Here is a 23,136-nt window from a genome sequence, read left to right on the forward strand (position 1 = left end):
TTGCATATACTACTGAGGAATTAAAAGATTGAATAGATAAGTGTCTTCCTTCCTTTTTTTCTTTTCTTTCTTTCTTCCTTCCTGTCTCACTATTAATAATTCTCAACAAAGCAACACCCTCTAATTTAAAGCTACTTCTGTCTCTCTATAGATTCCAGTACAACAAAACAAAAAAATAATATAAATGTACTTACATTCAAGGACTGGATTGCTTTGTAAGAGTTGTTCTTTGACCACATCTACATCTCCCCCTTTACCACATACTGCTGATACGTACTGCATAACAATTTTGCTTGCCTCTGTGAATATGAAGTAAATAAAAAGACACATTTCAATATGAAGAAGAAAATATCATTTCTTTCCAGACCATACGTTTACACGTTATTAGATATAAATATATATTGAGCCTTCATCACCCGTAAATTTACCAGTATTATATAATTCAACTAAATTGTCCTCTTCTTCCTTCTCTCACCTTATATTTCTTTCATCTATCTTCATCACATATGCCACCCCTATCCTCATCCCCCATTCATTCTTTATATCTCCTTACTACTCTTCTCCCCCTTTCTTTATTACATCTCCCTTCCTATCTGCCTAACAACCTTACCCCTATGATCTTCCCATTCATCCAATCTTTTTTTCTGAGTGGTGCCTTTCCACCCATTCATTTTTTAGAGTGTAAGGCCTATTGATTACTTTCACCTACATCATCTCATACTCTCATGTGTCATCAACTAAAGTATGATTTAATTTAACACATCAATCTTACCCTCCACATAAAAAGACAACTTTTGTTTACATGTTGTTTAGATATTGTGGCTGTTGGTTGCCTAATAAAGTAAAGTGAACGAGCTGTCCAAATTAAATAATTCTTTCTTAAGTATAAAAGATCAACAAAATTAAATTTAATGGAAAATGCACAACAAAGCTACATTCCAATCTCATGACAACACCAAAAGTCATTCCTAAAATTAACTTTCTGATGGGGGTACTCAATAAATCAGGAATGTTCCCAATGGCATTGGACTTGAGGCAGTGGTGTAAATCACCTGTTTTTCCTGCTCCACTCTCGCCTGAGATGATGACACACTGGTCTCGATTCTTGTCCCTCATGTCCCTGTAGGCGTCATCTGTGATGGCATAGCTTCAGTCAAAACAAATCAAAAGATAAAATATAAAATATCTGCACAGAACAATAAAGTAACATGGAAATATTGATCTCAAATATATCATTATTGGGAACTGGTTGCTAGTTCCCAAGGTTACATAAATTAATCATGGATGATATCCATAGTCATTTATGGGTGGGGTATTACACATTGTCATTATTCTTGTTTTATTACCCAAATATTTTCAAAAAGAATGTTATACCCTTTTTACACACGCTAAAATTTCCTTAACCCCGTACTATAGGTGGGGCTAAATTGCCATTTAGCCCCACCTATAGTACGGGGTTAAGCTTAGCCCACTTTCTTTTTACACAGCATTTTTGCAAAGTGGGCCAACCCCACCTTTAGTACGGGATTATTTGGCCCTGCAAAAAAGCAGGGTTATCCCAGCAATTGCGGTGCTAAGAGCGATAGTACGGGGTTAAGATCGCTAGTGTAAAACGAAAGTGGGCTAAGCTTAACCCCGTACTATAGGTGGGGCTAAATGGCAATTTGGCCCCACCTATAGTACGGGGTTAAGGAAATTGTAGCGTGTGTAAAATGGTACGAGTGAAGTACTTGTACTACGAATGATCGACAAAAACCACTAGTCCGGGGTTAGCGAGTTTCGTGTGTGAAAAGCAAGCATTCCTTATCCGGGGTTAGCAATAACAATTTGGCATGTGTAAAAAGGAAAAAAAATAGTACGGGGTTAAGGATAGTACGGGGTTAGCGATAGTCCGGGGTTAAGAAAATCCTGTGTAAAAAGGGTATTAGATGACAAAAGGGAACATACTTAATGGTCTATGTGAACTACAGGCAGGGAAACATAGTTCGTTCAAATACAGGAATACTTGGTAGAATGCATCAGTTATCACTTTATCAGTTTCTCAGATTGACTAGATTCATATCCAATCATATTTTTAAATTATACACAAACTGGTTTTGTAGAAAATGGGAATCTGATGTGGGGAAGGGTACAAGCAGAGCTGCCAAGGTGTATTTTGCATTTTCAGTATTCTTATCCCCCAAAATCAGTATTTTGACCAAAAAATCAATATTTTTACCGTGTGAGATAAATATTTTGTATTTTTCCCCAAAAAAGTGTATTTCATAATAAAATGCTTGGCGCACTCGCCCATCACGGCGCTCAAGCTGCATGCAAGCTAAAATGCGCACTGCTCTTGCAGATGAAAAAAAAAAACCATTGAAACTTGTGTATATCTCACCCTGGTTTTTACAAAATGATTGAAAAAAAAAACAAGTTACCTTAAATTACATTGATCTAATAACCATATTTGTGTACATTTTATGTAATAGAGACATAATATAGAGATGATTTTTCTCAATAAATTACGATTTTGTATAAAAAAAAAAAAAAAAAAGATTTTTTAAAGAAAAAACGTACTGCCGTATTTTGGTTGCAAAAACGTACTAAATACGGCTAAAACGTACTGGTTGGCAGGTCTGTAAAAGTCATTTCCTTAAAAGTTAGAGAATATAAAGACCCATTTTGAATATTCCCCTAGGATGTCATTTATTTTATCTAATGAAATGGTGGATTCCATTCATCTTCTCTGATAGAAAATTGAATTCTGATGTGTCTAGACACTAAGATTCAGAATAGAAGTTGGCTGGAATATAAGTTTCACTTTCCATGTTTATCTCTAAATATTTTAGGGTAAATTTTGGCAGAATGATAAAAAAAAATGGTCTGGGGTTGGAAGAATCCAAAGAAATATGTGCAAAAATAGCACTTTCTTCAACATCATAAAAGCAAAGCTGCTGTCAGCTGGCAAGACTGATTGAATGCAATGGCTCTAGGGTAATAATCTGTAAATGCTTGGATAATTTAAGTTCCTTACAAATCTTCAGATGGTGATGATGATTATCATCATTACAATCATCATTCTCATTATCATGGTTATTAGCCTTATAAACACTGTCATCATCATTGTCTTCATCACTATCATCAGCATCATTATCATTCAAGGAACATATTTTATAAAACTTTATAAATATTTAGAGTAGCTACGAAATTCTAATTTACAACTGTTTTCTAGTTAATTCTATAATTCAATTAGTAGTCCTGACTTATACTTTTATTACAGAGTACATAAATACATGCGTGGTTATTTTTTTCAGGAATCTTATTCGTTAATAAGTATATTACTTCATAGAGCAGAGACATCTAAAAATTCAAAACTTAAATTTCATTGTATTCAGATATTTAAGTAATATTTGAATAATGCTGATTCACTTTTTTTTTAAATGACCCTACACAATTGCTGACAGGAAAACATAGTCATAGGGGCTCCTTTAAGAGAGCCTCTATAATCTTAGCAGGTAAATGGGTGGAGTAGAGAGAACCAGAGTGACCCTAACAGCATGATATCATGAAAAACACTGTGATCATACCAAGTTCAAATTTCATCATTATCCTATTTTAGAAATGAAGTTTCATATTAGAAATCATCACTGATTTAAACTTTTTTAGATTTCAGCTATATGCAAGGGTCTCAAAGTACAATTTTGTTGTAGAACTTGCTTTATCAATTAATGTCACCAAAACAATGTGATATACAGGTTCTGTACTGACACATTATTACATTTTTCCCCCTAATCTCTTATTCAATTTACATAGTTGTTACCTACAATTCCATAACCTACAGTAAAACAAACTTTCCATACAATATGGTTCAATATTTTGGAATTTTTCAAAATCCCTGCCATTACTTTTGAAGTTTTCTCTGTGGATTATAAAGGAAATTTGTTCGGATTATTATTATTATTAAATTAAAGTATACCAGTTATTTGACTCCTCATCTTCTGATATTACAAAGATCAAAATGTAATAGCATACTGATTCATAGAATAAGCTAAATTTATTTTTTCACAAATAAATCTCAATTTCAAAAATGTTTTTGACTTAAAAATATCCATGAAAACCTAAGAACTGGCAATTCCTGGGGTGTATTCTGGAACACTGTCAGAACTTTTGTCATAAATTTTGTCATTTCTCTCCGAGATGTGACACCGCTATGATTGTCATAAATCGGTATTCTGAACATTGTCTTTTCCCCGTCATATCTCTCAAAGTTCCCGCCCATCTTTTTGGAAGCAAACCAATCAAAATCATCGTTAGTTCCCAGTGGGAGCCCTTCTAGCCAATAGGAAGGCCCTGTGGCAGGTAGGGCGTATCCCCAAAACAGTTGCTGGCATCGCCCAACTACGCGTGTATTGATGCGCTTAATTACAAAGAGAGACAGGAAGCTTTGAGGGATTTTAGAGGAGAATTAGAAAAAGAAGGAAAACAGAGAAAAAAAGGAGGAATAAATATGTAGGGCCTAACTAATTGTAGCATGAAAAGATAATTTTGAAAATTGTCATGGATGATGAGTGAAACTAATACCACAATATTATCTAAATAATATCATTATTTGCTTAACATTTAGTCGGCAGGGTATCAGGATATTTGGTACTTAAAGATATGACAAAATGACTGCTACCCCCCTGTCATAACTTTTGTCATATCTTTTGCTTGTATAAAAGGATTACGGGCATTTAAAACCGCGTATTTTTGGAGTGCGCTAAAGAGAAGAGACGAAATTTATGACAATTTTTGTGACAAAAGTTATGACATCCACCAGAATACCGATTTTGTCATATCTCTGACAAAACATAAAATATGGAGAAAAGACAATGTTCAGAATACGGCCCCTGAATTCAAGAAGCGGAAATGTTGAAAGATATAGGTGCAATTTCAACTGATCTGCAATTCTTATCCTACAATATCTTGTTCAATGAGAATTAAGCTTTGTCATATTCATTGTACAATAATGAAACACTACAGTCCAGTTTATTGTTCTCAGTCGCAGTGAACAATAGGTGGTTTCAAACCGCCTCGATCACAAGAATCCCCGTTAAATTACGAGAACATTTACATGCTCAAAAATACCAGATAATTATTCCCACATTCAGACCGCCCCGAAACACACTCTTTGGGGAAATTTCTCGAAGTTATGAGCATGCGCAGTACTGTCTGGTAGCAGACGAAGAAGCGCGCGCTTTTAGCGGTACGATCGGGGGACGGCCGGGGAGGGAAATCCACCTGCGGCCGGCCTAGCTCTAGCATGTACAAACTATACTCGATCGTATGCGCAAATCATTTGTTCCCTTGATCATCTGCAATTGCACTAGATTTCTCTCCACATTGAAATTAAGGCCTTGGTGGCCTCCTCACTCCAGTGCAATGTCATCTGGTATGAAAATTTAGAATACCGGTAAATATCACCCTTAATTCGTAAAACTATCTTTTTAAGAAGAAGAATCAACCGCCTAGTCAAAGTCGAACCCCGAGTCACGTCGCATGAAAAGTGTACGTATGTTATCGCTGCATGCACTGGAGCTGGCTTGCTCGCTCGGTAGGCCTCGCATATCCGTGCATATCGAACAGCGCGGGCTATGAACCGGAAATTCACTTATCGCGGTGATCGATGGGATACAAGTTCCCGTAGTTTGTTTTCAGATTGCCAAAATACCCACGACCTTGGAAAAATCCCCGCGAAAGTTCTCGTAATTTCACCAAGTACCTACTATTTAGCGGGTATTTTCTTTCGGGGATACTACGCGTAGTTTGCTTTCACATTACCAAAATACCTGGTATTTTCTGATCGGGGTAAATTTCCCGATCAGAGAATACCTGGAACTGACGAACTTCGAGGCGGTCTGAAACCACCTATGGATGCATATATGATTTATTGGGTGGGGTAAGCAAACAGTTACTTCCAAACAGATATTCAAGACTGACAGTTTGTTGGAGATGTTAATTGCATTATAATACATCATCAATTGTTTGATTGTAAAAGAAGGATGGAGATAAATGAATATCATGCTTTGTTTGCAAGATAATACAAGCCTCACCCATTGTAATATCAAATGTAACAGGAGATGTACTTGTGTATACTTTGAATGGCACATAAACAGTTTTGTGATATCATAATGAACACAAATGTCACATAAAATAAGTTTTGCAAATGAATGCTTTGGCTATTTCTTTTTCATCTTACACTTGCACATTTATATTTCAAAGTGACATAGGAATATCACTGTCTTTTCATTCAGCACCCATTTGTTTTACTTTGTCACTTTCATGAAAGTCAATTCAAAATTAATTGGTGCATGATGCATGAATGAATGAAATCTATGCTGTAATTATGATAATTTAATAATAATAATTCAGAATTTATATTCATTAGTGCCTATTTAAAATTTCTCTAAGCACTTCACATTTTACAACCTAACTTCTTACCGTAACTAACTTGAAAACATAACTCAGCTAACTTCCTTAGTTAGATAATTCTACTACTTGTACTATGGACAAATTACATGTAGCTGTGAAAATAATATAATGCTACTTAAAGTTATTATAGTGCAAAATGTAATCCTATTGTGAAGACACACATTCAAAGATTTACAACTCTTTTGGCATGAATTAATTTCTTGCTGTCATACTCTGAAAAGCCTTCTACCTTAAAAAATAACACAAAAAATACCAACCCTACACCACATACCCAATAGGAAAACCTACACAACATCCTTGTCAAATGTAAAGCACTCAACAGAAACTCTAACCCTAAATTATAATCAACCCATTATTATTGACAAAAATCTACATATATTTGGTAGGTTCTCAACAGTATCTGACAGAGTAATGTATTTTTACTTCTCTATTTGTATAATTTTATGAAATTATTACAGAATGAGCACTGTTTTATTAGCATTAATTCATTCTGCCAAGGGGGTAGGGGGTAATCATAATAGGACTGAAAGGATTTCAAACTTGTTAAGCAATTGTCTACTAGAACTGACTGATCCCAGATACAAATCAAATGAGAAATAATTCAGTTATCAAATACTTACATATGTGGAGGTAGCTCATATAGATTCATGCCTCTGTATTCCATAATCTTCTCCATTGTATAGAGTGGTAGCTTGGTGTATGGATTGACTGAGACCACGACATTGCCAATGTATGTCTGCAATAACACAATAAAAAAAATCTCCCACTTTAGATTTCTCTCAGGTAAATGTAGAGTGAACTTCGTCTTTAAGATTAGCAAAATTTTGCTTTTTTTTTCTTTGTTCAATACAGATTTACTGTTAAAATGAGAGTGGGTAATTTGCTTAACTGTTTTATCACTTAGACGGTTTAAAAATAAAATTGACACCATCAAAGGACATTAACAAATAGATTAGCACATTATCTAATTTAATTCAAATTATTGCACCCTTCTCTTTTCTATGGTTAGCATGCTGAAGTAATTCCATAATTCAATAAAACAATTTGTTAACAAATTTTCGGCATTACTCCTATTTGTTTAAGATCAGTATGCTCGATCTGTAAATGAAAATCATAAGATCAGTATGCTCGATCTGTAATGAAAATCATATGATCATAAGTCAGAAAAAATTGGAACCAGTGGGATTCGAACCTGCCATCTACTGCTTTTTGAATTCCAGTTCATCGTGGCTTAGCCGTGAACCAGAATAGCCTGGTGGTTGAGTCGCTGCCGGGAAAGCAGTAGATGGCAGGTTCGAATCCCACTGGTTCCAATTTTTTTCTGACTTATGATCATATGATTTTCATTACAGATCGAGCATACTGATCTTATGATTTTCATTTACAGATCGAGCATACTGATCTTAAACAAATAGGAGTAATGCCGAAAATTTGTTAACAAATTATAATTTCCTCCTATAAAAGCCCCTTAATTTACTATCTATTGTCCACGGCGGACGGTATTTGAATATTAATGAGTCAGAAAGAAGAGGATCGAGGGTATTTGAATTCCAGTTCATCGTGGCTTAGCCGTGAACCAGAATAGCCTGGTGGTTGAGTCGCTGCCTGGAAAGCAGTAGATGGCAGGTTCGAATCCCACTGGTTCCAATTTTTTCTGACTTATGATCATATGATTTTCATTACAGATCGAGCATACTGATCTTATGATTTTCATTTACAGATCGAGCATACTGATCTTAAACAAATAGGAGTAATGCCGAAAATTTGTTAACAAATTATAATTTCCTCCTATAAAAGCCCCTTAATTTACTATCAATAAAACAACCTGTAAAAGAATTACATGATAAGTTTGTCTTCTACAAAGTACACTTTCCAATTAATACTAAAATAGAAGTGGGGTAGGCCTACATGTATACTACCAGCAAAACAAACATCCATTTTTGTTTTCTCTTCATCATCACATGGTTTTTACAATATGGGCCAAAGGGTCATTATCTCTATTAAAAGCATTGCATGAACTATGAAAAGTGTACACATTTGAGATGCAATTTGCTCATAAACATTGTACACAAGCACAGTCTATTGCGATCATTAATGACATTACAAACAAAAAGACAAGAAACAAAAATATATCATAGAGGCCTTATGGTAACTAGTCAATGGTATATTAATTAAAAAAATTACTGTATTTTACTGTTACACATATAAATTCTATTCCTCCAGCATTTTTTTTTCGGGGGGGGGGGGTTATAGGATTTTTTAATAGTAAATCATTTTTACAAACCCATTCATTCTATACTAATCTTGGTGTTACATACAGTCAGACAATAGGCCTACAAGCAATCTCAATGAGCTTGTTTGGAGAATCAATGTTACTTAACAAGTCAATGTCCATTCTGGGAGGTGGTTTTAACAGACTGGTAAAATACACACAAAAGGAGTGGCATTTATTGGAAATCAATAAAGTCTGTGGTTTACTGCATTTTAATTGACATCTGGTCCAGTATTCATAGACAGGATAGGGAAATATAATAAGGTTTTCAAACTTCTTTATTCTTTAGGGATACAGGTTCAATTTATTTCTAGGAAGTATACTGTATATTCTGGCAAAATGACATTATTTTAGATGAAATATTCAAAGTTACATGTATCATTTTACAATTAAAATTCAATATATATGCATTTTCAAGGAAGAATTCCTCAATTTCAGCTTCAGTACACTGTACACAAATCCATCTTTTATTTAAACTTATAAAGGACTATAACTAAAACTTTGTTAATTCAAAGGAAGAAAAATAAAGCAGAATTTGAATAAATGTTATATATTTTTGCAACACAGACTTGAAGACCCAACAGGTGAGCCATGGAAAAATGTTGATTGATTTTATCAGTAATATTAATAATAATGTATATTGATTACTTGATTAGAGCATCCCCCTTCCTTCTTTCTTTTTTCTCATATCTCCCCACTCGCCCTACTGGTAACTTTCAATATATCAAAATTTAATTCACTCTCTTGAATTTTTGAGAGAACATAATACTTTGAGGGCAATTGCATTATTAATTCATAGGCCATGGCCATCAAACTATTACAATATGTATGGAATGGATTCTAGGCCATGGCCATCAAACTATTACAATATGTATGGAATGGATTCAATGGAATGGATTCACTGGAAAGTTGAGATCATAAATGTTGTATGAGCTGATTTTGATCAGGTAAAACCAGTTTTAGTAGCTCACTAAGAGGCTGTTCTCATTACGCTTTCTAAAACTAGTTTACTGGAAACCGATTCAGGAAACCACTTTGGAAGATCGCTTTGCTAGCGTTCCCTCTTGTTGCTATGGAAACGCTCTCAGTGGGGTGACACGTTTCGCGCGAAATTCGAAACCGCAGCATAGGCATTCTACACCTGTCGTGTGGAGTAGCGCGCTCAAAATGTGCGAAGATCGCTTCCCGAAGAACGGTTGTGTCCTCACTTACGCTAAAACCAGTTTAACGAGGCAAAGCGATCTTGAAAACTACATCGCGAGGTGGTTTTCCAAACTGGTTTGGAAGATCGCTTCCAAGACCGCTTCGACCGTTCTCACTACGCGTTAAACTAGTTTCCACTAAACTAGTTTCCAGTAAACTAGTTTTAGGAACGTAGTGAGAACAGCCTCTAAAAGCTGATGTGACAGCTTACTTAACATCAGTTGATGGGATGAAGTAACTTGTTATAAATAGAAAAGCTTTGGATGATGTGTCAGTCCCACCCACTGACGTGATTCTTGCTTAATTCCAGGTGACAAGAAACCTCAGTATGGTATGATATGTTGTCTTTAATACTTCCAGGTTAATAGGGCACAAATGACTTGTAACCATCCATTTGTGTAAAAGATATAAAAAAAATATTTTAATCTTAACAGCAGGGCTCTGCTTTATTTGAAGACTTATCAATATCATCATCATGTTCACTGCATGAGAAAACAATTTTCATTCCCTCTTTCATATAATTTTATGGAAGACAAGAATATTATAAAATCAAATTATTGTAAAATCAATGTGTCGTTACATGGAATCAACTTGACTCGGTATCATAAATTTCTTTAAGAATTTCTTTCATTATGAAATCAAAACTAGACAAAGAAAATTTGACCATTCTCATTCAAATATATTTCAGGCAGTATTCTTATTGATTGATACATAGCCTACTGGTTTATATTGACCTAAGCTGTGAAAAATGGTTATCCTGAGTGGAAGCTAATTTAGCAGTTATAGCTGAATGAACTCACTCACTATCTGCAATCAATAATCAGTCCTCCATCTAAAATGTTAATCAAGTGACCCCTTCTTCTATTGAAAGGAAAGGTCATTGAATGGCAGTCTACAAAATATATCATTTCAAGCAATTCTTTATATCTTGTATTCTATTTAAATGCCATGAAATAAAAAACAAAAATGACATTATTTTTGTTTGAGTATTAAAGGTTCATCATTTGTACTAACAAACAATTGTCTCTTCTGCTCCTTACATAATTACATGTTGTGTCCTAACAGTTTTTAAGCAAACATTCTTTGATGTAAATGGCTACTATTTAAGGTAGACAATAAGGACAGTAGTTTCTGCTATACTGGCCTCAGTCTGAACCTAGGAAGGATATTAGCCATTGTCTAATTACTCTGAGCATCCATGACAGATCGTCAATGAACAACTTCCGGTCATCAATGTCTTCATACCTCTAGTCTCCATTAACTTTCTCAAAGACAATCTCACATATTTCCGCTTGTTACAAATTCTTACAATACAGGCAAAATAAACTGTAAATCCAATAAAAAAATATCACATTTTCATGCATGATCTTTAATCATCTAGGCAGTGTTGCCAAATGTAGACATTTTTGTTTGCTTTGTTCAAACACTTGGGAAAACAAACATTCCATCACTGTTTGAACTCCAATAAAAATGACAGGAAACATGTAGGCCTGCAATGTCCAGTCAACTGCAAACACAATTTATGTTTCAATAAACGAGCAATAAACTTGCTTTCAAAATATTTTACAGGAAGGCGTACTGGTCAACTTTTAAAAAATTCTAAAAGGTAAAAAATACTTTATCTGCAAAATAATACAAAACAGTCAGACCGCAGCTCGCGCGATAATGAGCATATTCACGGAAATTTATTCAGCGGCCCTCTAGCGGTCTCCGAAGGAAAACGTGCGATCAATTTGGCTTGATTTTCCCCACTGAATTGGAGGGGCTGAAGTTATAGCTCTGTACTGGTCGCTAACTTCAGTTTACGTCGAAACGAATTGTGGTAAGTTATTCTCAAGACCTTCATCTACAGTTTGGTATATAATTTTCCATATTTCGACATTTTCAACCTACCATTTTTACCTCTTTAATTGATGCTTATTTTAGTAATATTTTAACTGCGATTTTGTAGTCGGAATTTCACTTTTGGTTCCTGACTTTGCTACATAACCAAATTGTTTCGATCAGGATTTTTTAGAAAGAAGAAAAGTCACTGTTCAAAATATGTCAGAACCAACTTGACGCAAACTCACCTTATATTTTTATTTTAGAGAAAATGATACCCTAAAAATCGAGAAATTTACGTTTTACCCGAAAGTAACCTTCTCGTTCACTCCACGATGGCGCGAAATAATGCCAAAATTACGTTCGTCGCGGGTTGGTAGAATTTCGTCTTTGGTCCCATACGTTGAAACTTCTGTAATGATGGCAGATGGCTCGCATTATATGTGTCTGTGCCTGTGGACGGTGGACTTTTTTTTTTTTAATTAAGACTCAATATAAACGAAGCTTAATAAGTAGATCCCTTCTAAAGTTTTATTCAATGATTATCAGGTTTCCGAATTCCATCAAGTTTTTATTATAGATTGAGATATTTCTTGATTTATGTTGAAAATTGTTAACCTTTTTTCTTAATTAGTCGAAGTTGAGCCACATGATGATTTTTGCCCCAGCCCAGGCTGCGGTTAAGAATTAAATGATGATTAGCTCAGACAGTCTACTCTAGAGACTATAAACAGTTTAAAGACAAACTAAAAAGTCTGGTACTACCGTACTCAGTAGTATTTATAAACCATTTTGTTCAAATAAAAAAATTGTGGCTGTCACAGACAGTAGTCCTACTTAGACTTAACTTAGTTAGTCTCTTAATTGACGTACATGTAACATAATTCATACTTTGAATGGTTATTTAGTAATTTAGACTATTTCTCTCTTTTTTTTGTCTCTTCTACACACAGATCTGCATACTTGCTGACTCTGGTCTCTGCTTGCTACTTCATTCTGGGAGAGTCCATCATGTACTATAATGGTCAGACCATGATTTCGACAAAGGCCAAGCCCTTATTTCGTTTGCAAATTTTGGACTGATACAACAGAAAATTTATCTTTATCGATATTGGAAACAACAAGATTAGAGCACAGTTTTGGGGAGGACTAAGAATACTGACTTGGACAGGAATACAGCTTGACAAAAATAAAAATTCACAATTCAAAACCAAAGAACATTTTTAATGTTACTAATAGTGCATTGCAAGAAACTTTCTACTCAATCACACATTCCAAAATTAAGGGTAAGTCCTTTGATTAAACACAAACATGTAGTTGATTTGCAATTGAAATTGAACATAAGTTTCTTGCAATGCCCCATAATCATATTTTGTTCTCAAGCAACTCTGTTATATGTTATCTAATGTGCTGAAGGTTAAGTGCCATGTATGTTCACAATTTTTTTTTTCGAAGGTATAATATATTTGTCCTTTTAAACGGTATTTGAATGTGGTTACGCCTTGTTTTTGTTTTCCACAGTAATTATTGCATATATGAACAGAAGTGAAATATTTGTTGTGAAGCACTGTATGAATGTTGTGTGATCATGGAGCTATGGTGTGATGGTATTATAATTAATTCATCATTTTTGTTATAAGACTGTAAACCTGGTGGATGTGAGAGAGTGGCCTGGATGAAAGGAAAGTGAGCATGTGTCCAATTACGGATTTGCATATGTTTAGACAATTTTGTTCGTGGATAAATATTAATGTGCATTCCCTATTCCAAGCAAAGAGTAAAGGAGAAGTCCACCCCACCAAAAAATTAATTTGAATTTAAAGAAAAATAAAGTATTGCAGAAAATTTCATAAAAACTATGATTCAAAATTTAAAAAATTACTATTTTGACATTGAGAAATTTGCCTAATTTTATAAAACAATTATATGCTCATCTTGGTCAATGTGCAAATTACAGACCCGATTATGTCACAAGCACTCTAATTTCTTGTGTATTTTTTTGTTTGATACATGTACATGACATGTATATTTTATTTTAATTTTCATTAACAAATTTTGAGAGGGATTTTAATTCCTCCATTAACATTCGTAGTTTCCATAAATGTAACATATTGTGATTCGAGGAAGATTTTTTAGATCAAATTTGCTAAAATTTATATAATAAAAATGCAACAAAAATTTAAAAAGTAATGTGATGTGAGTGACATAATCAACTCTATTTGCATACCATTGTTTTGTGTATATAACTGTTTTGTGTTAAAAAAGGGAAATTTCTGTATTTATTCAAATAATTTTTTGTTGATGTGCACTTGACCTTTAACTCACTTCCCTTCCCATCCCTGCCCAAATAAGTGTAATCAAGAACTTGAAAATCAAAAGCAGTGATTAAGAAGAAGTAAGAATTAATCATAGAGCTATTAATAGCTCCATGATTTAATAAATACAGGCCTAAATAGAACTTCACATGAAAGTAAAAAGAGAATAAAGCTGGGTAGGAACGATGAAGGAATATGATTTAAAGAAAAAGCATAAACATATCCCCATCACCCCCCCCCCCCAAAAAAAAAAAAAAAAAAAAAAAAACAGTCCAGCGGGTTCGAACCAGGGTCCTTGCACACGCCAAAACAATGCGCTTACGCAATACGCCATCGATCTCTTCCATACTACTTCCGGGTTTTTTTAGCTATATTAAATGTTGCAAGTCTGTGCGCCGCTGTTGACCAATCAGAACGCGTCGGCAATTCTATTGCAATTCCAATCATTTTGCGATGGACATTGCCGTGGTTTTTTGTGGTTCCTGACTTTGCTGCATCATGAAATTTCATAATTCTTTTTCAGTCGTAAAGAAGAATGTCTACGCTTTATATTGATTATAATATCAATTTGACGCAAGTGTAATTTCGGTGCAAAAATGCGCTCTGTTTATTCACATATATTTCTTGAAAAAAATCATTTTTTCTAAGCTAAATATCGGTCTTCAAAATACATTAAATGTGCATTTTATTTAGCTGATCAGAAATTTCAAAGTTTTATCTATAAAATAAGACCAATTTTGTGAGGAATAAACGATTCTAAGAGCAAAAAACACCGATCGGAAAGTTCGTCTTCACAGCTCATTACGTATGCATAACCACGGACGGCTATGCATACCGCTGAATAAAATAGAGCACTTTCGGACGGGCTGCGGACTGACTGAAAAAGGCCATTGTGAATTGAAATAATTAAATTTTAATCAACAATCTGCACATTTGACTAATTTGTTAAAATTTAATCACATGACTGGTCATGTTACAGCTTAATATAGCCAAAAAGAACATTTTGATTTTGAAGAAGAAAAAGTTAGTGATTCACAGTTGCAAATTGTTTGATACTGTTCCAAGAAAGTTAAATGCCAAATCACCCTTAACAGGTGGATTGTTTTAAGCTATAATATGTAGAATTGAATAATCTCTTTCATTAAAAAAAAATATATGTATCATTCTGTTCCATTTAATTAATCCTCAGGTTCCACACTCATATATATTTATACAACTGTAATAAAATAATGGTTCAGAATACCATTTGTCACGTAATAAAGTTAAGTCATAACTCAGAAATGAATACTGTTAAACTTACAACCATGTCAACTGATCGGATGCTGAGTTTCAAAAACTTTTACAAATGTAACTAAGTGGATGGATATTGAAAGTTAAATAATAATAATCATACATGAACTACTACTTATAATGAAAACACTTTCCAGTACGCACCTAAAATGTAATGTACAATAACTCCAAACCACTTTGACGTCAAGCTAACACTAGGAAGTATTCAATTTTGCTCTTAATCCATCATCCATTCATACTTACATAGACTTCATTAGCTTTAAACCTCATATTTAGGTTCTCAATGAAGTTTTCTTCAGTTAAAGGCTCAAGCAAGACACAGTCTCCAACTCCAACCATATCATCCAAGATGGTCCTGGTCTGTCCACCTAGACCATTCATCCCATTCATCTTGCCATTAGTAGTGCCATTGACAAGTGCCATCCTGGTGTGTAGGTTCCTCCCACAAGAACTGTATACCAGGGTTCCTCAAGGCTGCTCTTCTTCTATGCAGCTTCTGCTAAGTCTACGTTCTTTTACTTAGTTTGTTCCTGCAAGGATTATACAAATGAAATTGAGTGATGGCAAAAGTAGCCCAGAAAAGTAGATTATTCATAAGTACATTACTACGTTCATTCTCATTCTCAAGTTGGCCAAGAAATCTATATCAGCTGCATAATTCTTTGTCTAAGCATGGGAGGTTCATGGTCTATGCATAGGGTGCGTTTATCCGCCACTTTTTTACCCTAGAATCATGATCTGAATCATGATTCAAATCATGATTCTGCAGAATCATGATTGCGTTTAGTCGAAATTGAATATAATCATGATTAGAATCACAAACATGAAACACGAAAAAAGGGGCGTTTGGAAAGACGTTCCTGCAGAATCACGTACGAAAATGTTCGAATAAACGATATCGTGATTACAATCATGATTCTATGACCTCACTGTTGTGTCGGGCTGCTGTCGGTTTGACTCTTGCCAAGCTCAAGGCGCTCTATTTGCTCATTGTATGTACATGATTATGTACTACGCATGCATTTCTTGTCATGTTCAAGTTCTGTGTTGGTCATCGCATCGTCCACTACTTTTCATTTTTTGGTCATGTCTTCAACTTCAAGTTCTAGTAAATGAATTAATTGGACAGACAATGATCTCAGTTGTTGTTGAGTATATAGAGTATCAATATTAAATTGGATCTACGCTGAAATTCACTTCCGAACACCATTTTGGATAAACTAACAAGATGAATAGAAGCATATGGACCCTATATGATAAAAGTAAACAAAATGAGGTATAGATTGAATTCTGGAAGCAAAAGATTTTTCGAGAGCCGAAACACACGTGCGAAAAACTTCCTCTGTCAAACTGCGCACTAGTGATGCGCACTGGATTGGCCCGAATCTGAGGTGAAACAGCATTGGAATGAAGGTCGTCTAAACGCTGATTCTGTGATATTGTGATTCATGTTTGTGTTTTGAATCATGATTCAAATCATGATTCTGGCTTGAGGTCGCATAAACGCAGCCATAGACTCATTGGATCATATTCAGTGCACATCACATGTGCATATTCCAAATGGCAGTATCGGCTAATATTAATAATTTATCAGGAACTAGGCTAATTTGGTTATTGAACTCTGCAGAGAGCAATAATACTGATATATTTCCAATTACTGTTGAAACGTCCTTCCAATAGTAAACAAAAAGACATTCGAACGTCATCCAACTCTAAACCTTTTGTGAACATGTAAATGAGTAATAGAGATCTAGATCCCAAAGAAATAGAAGGATATCAGGCAGCTGTTACATTTTTCAATAGTCCATAAAAATTAACTGGAGCATCTTTATGCTATGAAACAAAAATGTTTGCTTTTTATGTCATATTAAAGGCCTAGAGCTATGTTCCACCAAGGAGCTTTCTGTTGAAAGCTCCTTGGTTCCACTTTCTCGATCTCTTTTGGTCTACCAATGTCCACATAAAATGACATAAAGCAGTTTTAGAAACACCATCCACATATACAACTGGTACGAGATGAAGTCTTTTTTTTGGCCTGCCATATGCGTCAGGTCCTCACCCTCGTCCACTACCAGAATTGAGAACTTCGCCACATCCATTCTGCGGTTCTCGTAAATCATAATCGACGTGCACGTGAGTGACGTCCTTTTAACCACTCAAGCTCAGCATGAAGATCAACCTTTCCCTTCTAAAACACAGTTTTCGAAGACTTATCTCAAACTAATGTAAGTTGTACGATGCATTATCTTTATCATATTTTGAATTGCCTTCTGATCTCCAATATATGTACCGTATCGATATATATCCTAACTTGCATAAAAAAAAGAATCAAAGCAAGTGAAAGAGCAAGTGTGCACAAGATGCACTTTCACATCACCCGAATGGGTCGCCAGGCGATGGTACGCCAGATCTTCCAGGTCAGGCAGCGTGTCATGACCCGCTGGTTATCATGCTGTTTCACGTGGACGTACGTACATGTACAAGTCGAGTGAAATCTAAAATATTCGCATCTGTAGTGAACAAGGGTAGACGACAACGCTGACTCGAACGATAAGACGACTGCGACGCCGTTCTTGTTCACTGCTCGTTCACATGATGAAACACCATGAACAACTTATCTGGGTTTTTTTACTAATAAAAACCAACCTACATACGTAGTTGTACTTTCAATAACATGGTACCTTGGTAATGTAAACTACATGTATTCCTCCCAAAATTATAATTTTATGAAAAATTGTTAAAGAATGTTCCTCTGCTACATGTACAGTATATAGGCCTACTCTTTTAGCTAGTTTACCATCTATTTTATCATCAAAATACACACTAGCAAGTTTATTGGAGTCAATGAATGTGCAAACTCTGCCAATGGCAAATTGCAAATTGTTTCAATGTGATATAAATCTTGTAAATACCTCACATGATCAATGCAATGATGAGCTTATACACTCTGTCTGCACATGCGATGGGAAGGAAATTCATTAATAACAGTTGTGATATTTTTAGCCCCTTGGTGACCATATCTGACAATTATAAGAGGGGACTTTAGGAGGCGAATTTCCTTGGAAAATTCCTTCATGTTGATGATAGATAATCCAAATCTCAGCAAAACATGTTTCACTCCAGGGGCCCGTAACACAAAAGTTAGCAATTAATCGTAAACTTGATTTTTACGATTGATTGTACATTGTAGTCAATGGAATCAATCGTAGAAAAATGTTCTACAATCATTGCTAAGCTTTGTGTTACGGGCTCCAGGAAAAATCTTCAGCAAAGACAAAGCTACATCTGCACCAGAATAATTGAATTGATTGTGTTTCTTTTTGGAGTGAGTGCCATGAGCACCTGAATTGGCAGTTACCCGTGGTGTACTATTCTTCATAATTTTTGTAACAATTCGCAATTTGTGTGTAATAATTCTTATTCTTATAATGAACATTAGAGAAAAGTTTTGCCCTTGGTTTACAATCAATATATAGGTAGAAATTGAGCTCAAATTTTCATTTTTTTTATAAAATCTTCATCATAAAACAGGGAGGGGTAGAATACCCTTGACTAATCTATAATTAGATGTAGGATCTGCCAAAATACTGTCAATGATATCACACAATCAATAGGCCTACATGTACATGTATACGCATGAAAATCAATCAGTTTCACACATATGTAAAAGGTTCCTTCACCTCACCACCATATTAAGAACGCTCTTTGCGGAGATTCCCAGAGTAGATGTACTGTGAATATTAATGTAGAAATATGTCATTTATACCCTATGATTTAAAGGCATACGTATGTAGATGATCTATTCAAAAGTTGCATGCACAAGGAGAATATAAAGTACTTAGAAACTCCAAGAAGATATTTTGTACAGTAACTAAGTTTGCAATTATCAATTGCCCTTTAAAAAGTACACAGTCTACCATTCTCATAATACCATCTATTCTGAATCAGTCATGCATTCTGCCTATCTCTCAACAGATCAGTTATATTTATCTACATGTATCACCTACAGCAAACATATTTTTTTTTTCAAACATCAACTTTAAAAAAAAAAAATTATTTGTCATGCGGACGAATTAGGTGAACTGGCGTATAGATAGATAGATAAACAGAAAAAAATATTTAAATAGATATTAGATTGAAAGATAGATAGACAAACAGACATACATACATGTATTCAAATAGATACATATGATAGATAATTATATATAGATGGATGGATGGATGAATGGATGGATGGAGTGATGGATGGAGAGATAAATGATAGGTGGTTATATTAATAAAACATAGATAGACAGACAGATATTATTATGTAGAGTTAGATAGATAGATAGATAGATATGTCATGTAGGTAGATAGATAGACAGATAAATAGATAGAAAGATTTATAACATAGATAGCGGATAGATAAATGTATATCATTAGATAGATATAATATGAAAAAAGTAATTATAATCTGTTTTATTTTGCAATATTTTAACTATTATTCATTGGAATTCTTATAAATGATCGTGCGCAAGATAGTTTTAAAAAAAATAATGTTCACCCTCGGACTCGAACCGCTGCCCGCATGACTGAATGAGATGCAAGTCTGACGCCTAACCGATTGAGCTACAATATTTCTCATAGACTTTACACATATGCAAAATACGAGAATCTCAAATCTAATTTCGCAAGTGAAATACAGGCATGATCCCGGCATCTGATCGGAAAATGAAGGCAACACTACCGAAAGCATAGAATCTCAGCTACAACATACTAAAAGCTCAGGGAAAACTGACAAATAAAAATGGAGATATGGCTCATGAAATAGAGGAATGTAGTATCAAGTTTTGAGAAAAAGTCATGTCCCGTAGAGATTACGCGCAAAATGAGTAAAAATGACATGCCTTTATTATTTGCAATTTTTCAGGATGATCCGTTTATTAAAATGAAAAATGAAGGCAATAATTCAGAAAGAGTAAGACCTAAGCTACAACATATCCAAAATTGGGCGAAAATTGATCAATATTCACGGAGTTAGAGCCAAATTTGCATAATTATAATGACGTCATAACACGCAAAATGGATATTTTTACTTCCAACGCCATTTTGATGACGTCATAATATACGTTAGGGTCCAATGAGACATGAAATCATATATGATTCCTACTCTATCGAAATATGAAAAAAAAATGGGTGTCCCGTTCGTTTTGAAGAGCTACAGTGAATTTTTAATAGGCATGTTTTTGCCCATATAGAGCCTATGGTAAGAGCTCGCGCGAACGCGTGCTGCAAAGTTTAATGGGTGCTCATTCCCTCATTAATGATCGTAGAGAGCTGATCTAGGTATCAATTTGATCAGAATTATATCAATAATAAATATGCATAGAAAAACAGCAAATTTATGCTGCGTAATACCGTTACGCACGAAAATGCGGGCATGTATGTGCGCGTGCGCAAAATGTTGAAATGCTTAAAATGACCTGAAACGTACCCAAATTTTTTATAGGCCATTTTGATAATTTTTTTAGTTTTGACGCGCATGTACAGGCGCGTCATGACCTTTACATGACATTTGATGACATTGATAGTTGACCTTTGACCTAAAGTTAATTTGATGTAAATATGATTGACTATTGATTATCCGTTATCTAGATATGATCAAATTAAGAATTTTACAAAATGGCGCGTTGATGATGTCATCATGACCAGATGACCTTGAAAAGCTTAGTATGCCGTCTCTATGATAGACTCTATATATGACAGAAAAATCAGCCAAATTGATACAGCCGATTCAGAATAAAGTTGGCGACAAACATTGATGCGAATAATAAATAAATAAAGAAATAAAGAAAATTCTGACGAAATTAAGAGGTGATCTGTCATAGACAGACCACCTAAATATCACAACAGAAAATGGGTATTACATGGCATTACAAAAATAACTTACCAACCAAAATGGCAGGCCCTAAAAATAAATTTACAGATGATTTCTCAACTTTCTTCAAAGTTCATTCAGCTAGAGTGAATTACTCAAATGCAATTTTGGCAGATATTTTGAGTCCTTCATTATACACTGAAAAGGAACCAAAGGCTCTGTCTCCAAACTATCCATAAAAACTAGATCATCCGAGAAAAGTTATTGTCAACTAGTCAATAATAATCTACTTATGAACTACCGCAGTATGAAGCTTCCCATTTAATTCACAGACAGAATAGATCCACTGTAGAGCTCCTACTGAGACACCCGCCACTTATAAACATTAGAGAGAGAATGAAACGGTCGAAGAGTGAGCAAATGATTCAGGTTATATCTTTTCATGGGTAGTTGAGGGAGGTAGATTAACACAATAGACATCCACATACCTTCCTATTCAAGAGGTTAGGGATTACTGCCCGATAAATCATCCAGCCACAGAGCTCTGTGAATAACGAGTGCACACTGATACTGGTGTGCATGAGGGCGGTGCTGAACACTGGCTCACGTATGGAACAGTGGCTCAGAACATCCATAGGCAGGGATTTACGCACACAATTCTTTTTGATAAGCTCAATATCAAATCAACCTGACACCCGATTGATCATATCTCTGTGTTAAATCATATTTCTTTATACAGGAACAGGACTAAAAAATGCAATGCCGATTGCTTAGGACATGCTAACAAATTTACAATTTATTTCCAATTGGTTGATGACTTTTGAGAAGTTTCCAAATATGCATTTATATCAAAGAAGTAAACCATCATATCCCTCTTTTTATATTCTATTAATCTATTAAGATTGACTCCTGAGTCCTGACAAAAATATGAAAGATGTACGTATTCATAAAATACTTGAAATAGTCTCTTCTCACCTTGAGACTTCTAAAAACTCATAAAAGATGATTTGTGTATTGAACGTAGATGTATTTATAAACGACTTAAGTCTGATCACTTGCTGTCACCCTTGCAAAACATTCATTTCATACCCAAGTTATCTTTCCTTTCAATAGTGATACTTTTTACATAGTAGGTCCATCAAAAAATAAATCCAGATTCATATTTTTGCTAATTGCTTTGACCTTTACAGCACTCAGCTGTGGAAATCTTATTTTGTTCGGGTCCACAAATAACTGTAAGATAGACCTAGTTTAGTGGAAACTAGTTTAATGTGTAATGAAAAGTCAAAGCAGTCTTGGAAGCGATCTTCCAAACCTGGGGGCCATTTCATAAAGCAGTTTGTAAGTTAAGAGCGACTTTAAAAATGACTGGTGAACCACATGCTAATTAATCACCAATGAACATTTAATAGTGATTATCATTTAGCACAAGAACGGATCACCAGTCGTTCTTAAAGTCGATCTTAACTTAAGAACTGCTTTATGAAACACCCACCAGTTGGAAAACCACCTCGCGATGTATTTTTCAAGATCGCTTTCCCTCGTTAAACTGGTTAAGCGTAAGTAAGGACACATCCGTTCTTCGCACATTTTGAGCACGCTACTTCACACACTGTGTGTAGAATGCCTACACTACAATGCAGTTTCGAATTTTGTGCAAAAAATGTCACCCGGTAAATTGCCAAATCGTCCACTCACCACATGGTCTAACTTCATTTACTCTAATGCCGTTCCATCCATCAAACTTTCGTCTAACCATTTGGTCCAATAACCAATTGGTCCAATCATCAGTTCATCTAATCACCAGTTTGTATATGACCATTTCGTCTCATTATATTTTGTTTTATTTTCATTCATTTTGCCCAATTAACACTTAGTCCAATTAGACCAAATGATACATGGACTAAATGGCTATTGGACCA

General features: G+C 34.8%; 1 protein-coding gene and 1 long non-coding RNA gene across 2 annotated transcripts in view; one reads left to right on the forward strand and one right to left on the reverse strand.

The window, feature by feature from the left end:
* LOC129255432 (unconventional myosin-Ia-like) overlaps positions 1-21,733 on the reverse strand; it is a 64,598-nt gene extending 42,865 nt beyond the window's left edge. Inside the window, exons 1-5 of the mRNA XM_064097529.1 lie at positions 21,287-21,733; positions 15,601-15,887; positions 7,074-7,189; positions 1,053-1,147; positions 195-299 (exon numbers count right to left, since the gene is read on the reverse strand). Coding sequence (XP_063953599.1) covers positions 195-299; positions 1,053-1,147; positions 7,074-7,189; positions 15,601-15,780 — 496 coding nt within the window. The 5' untranslated portion in view covers positions 15,781-15,887; positions 21,287-21,733. The remainder of the gene's footprint in view (positions 1-194; positions 300-1,052; positions 1,148-7,073; positions 7,190-15,600; positions 15,888-21,286) is intronic.
* LOC135153771 (uncharacterized) lies at positions 11,680-13,236 on the forward strand. Its single transcript, XR_010293277.1, has 2 exons — positions 11,680-11,750; positions 12,706-13,236. It is a non-coding gene; the product is annotated as an uncharacterized LOC135153771 (long non-coding RNA).
* Positions 21,734-23,136: the final 1,403 nt, after the last annotated feature.

Source organism: Lytechinus pictus, chromosome 3 (genome assembly GCF_037042905.1).
Source record: "Lytechinus pictus isolate F3 Inbred chromosome 3, Lp3.0, whole genome shotgun sequence".
Lineage (NCBI taxonomy): Eukaryota > Metazoa > Echinodermata > Echinoidea > Temnopleuroida > Toxopneustidae > Lytechinus > Lytechinus pictus.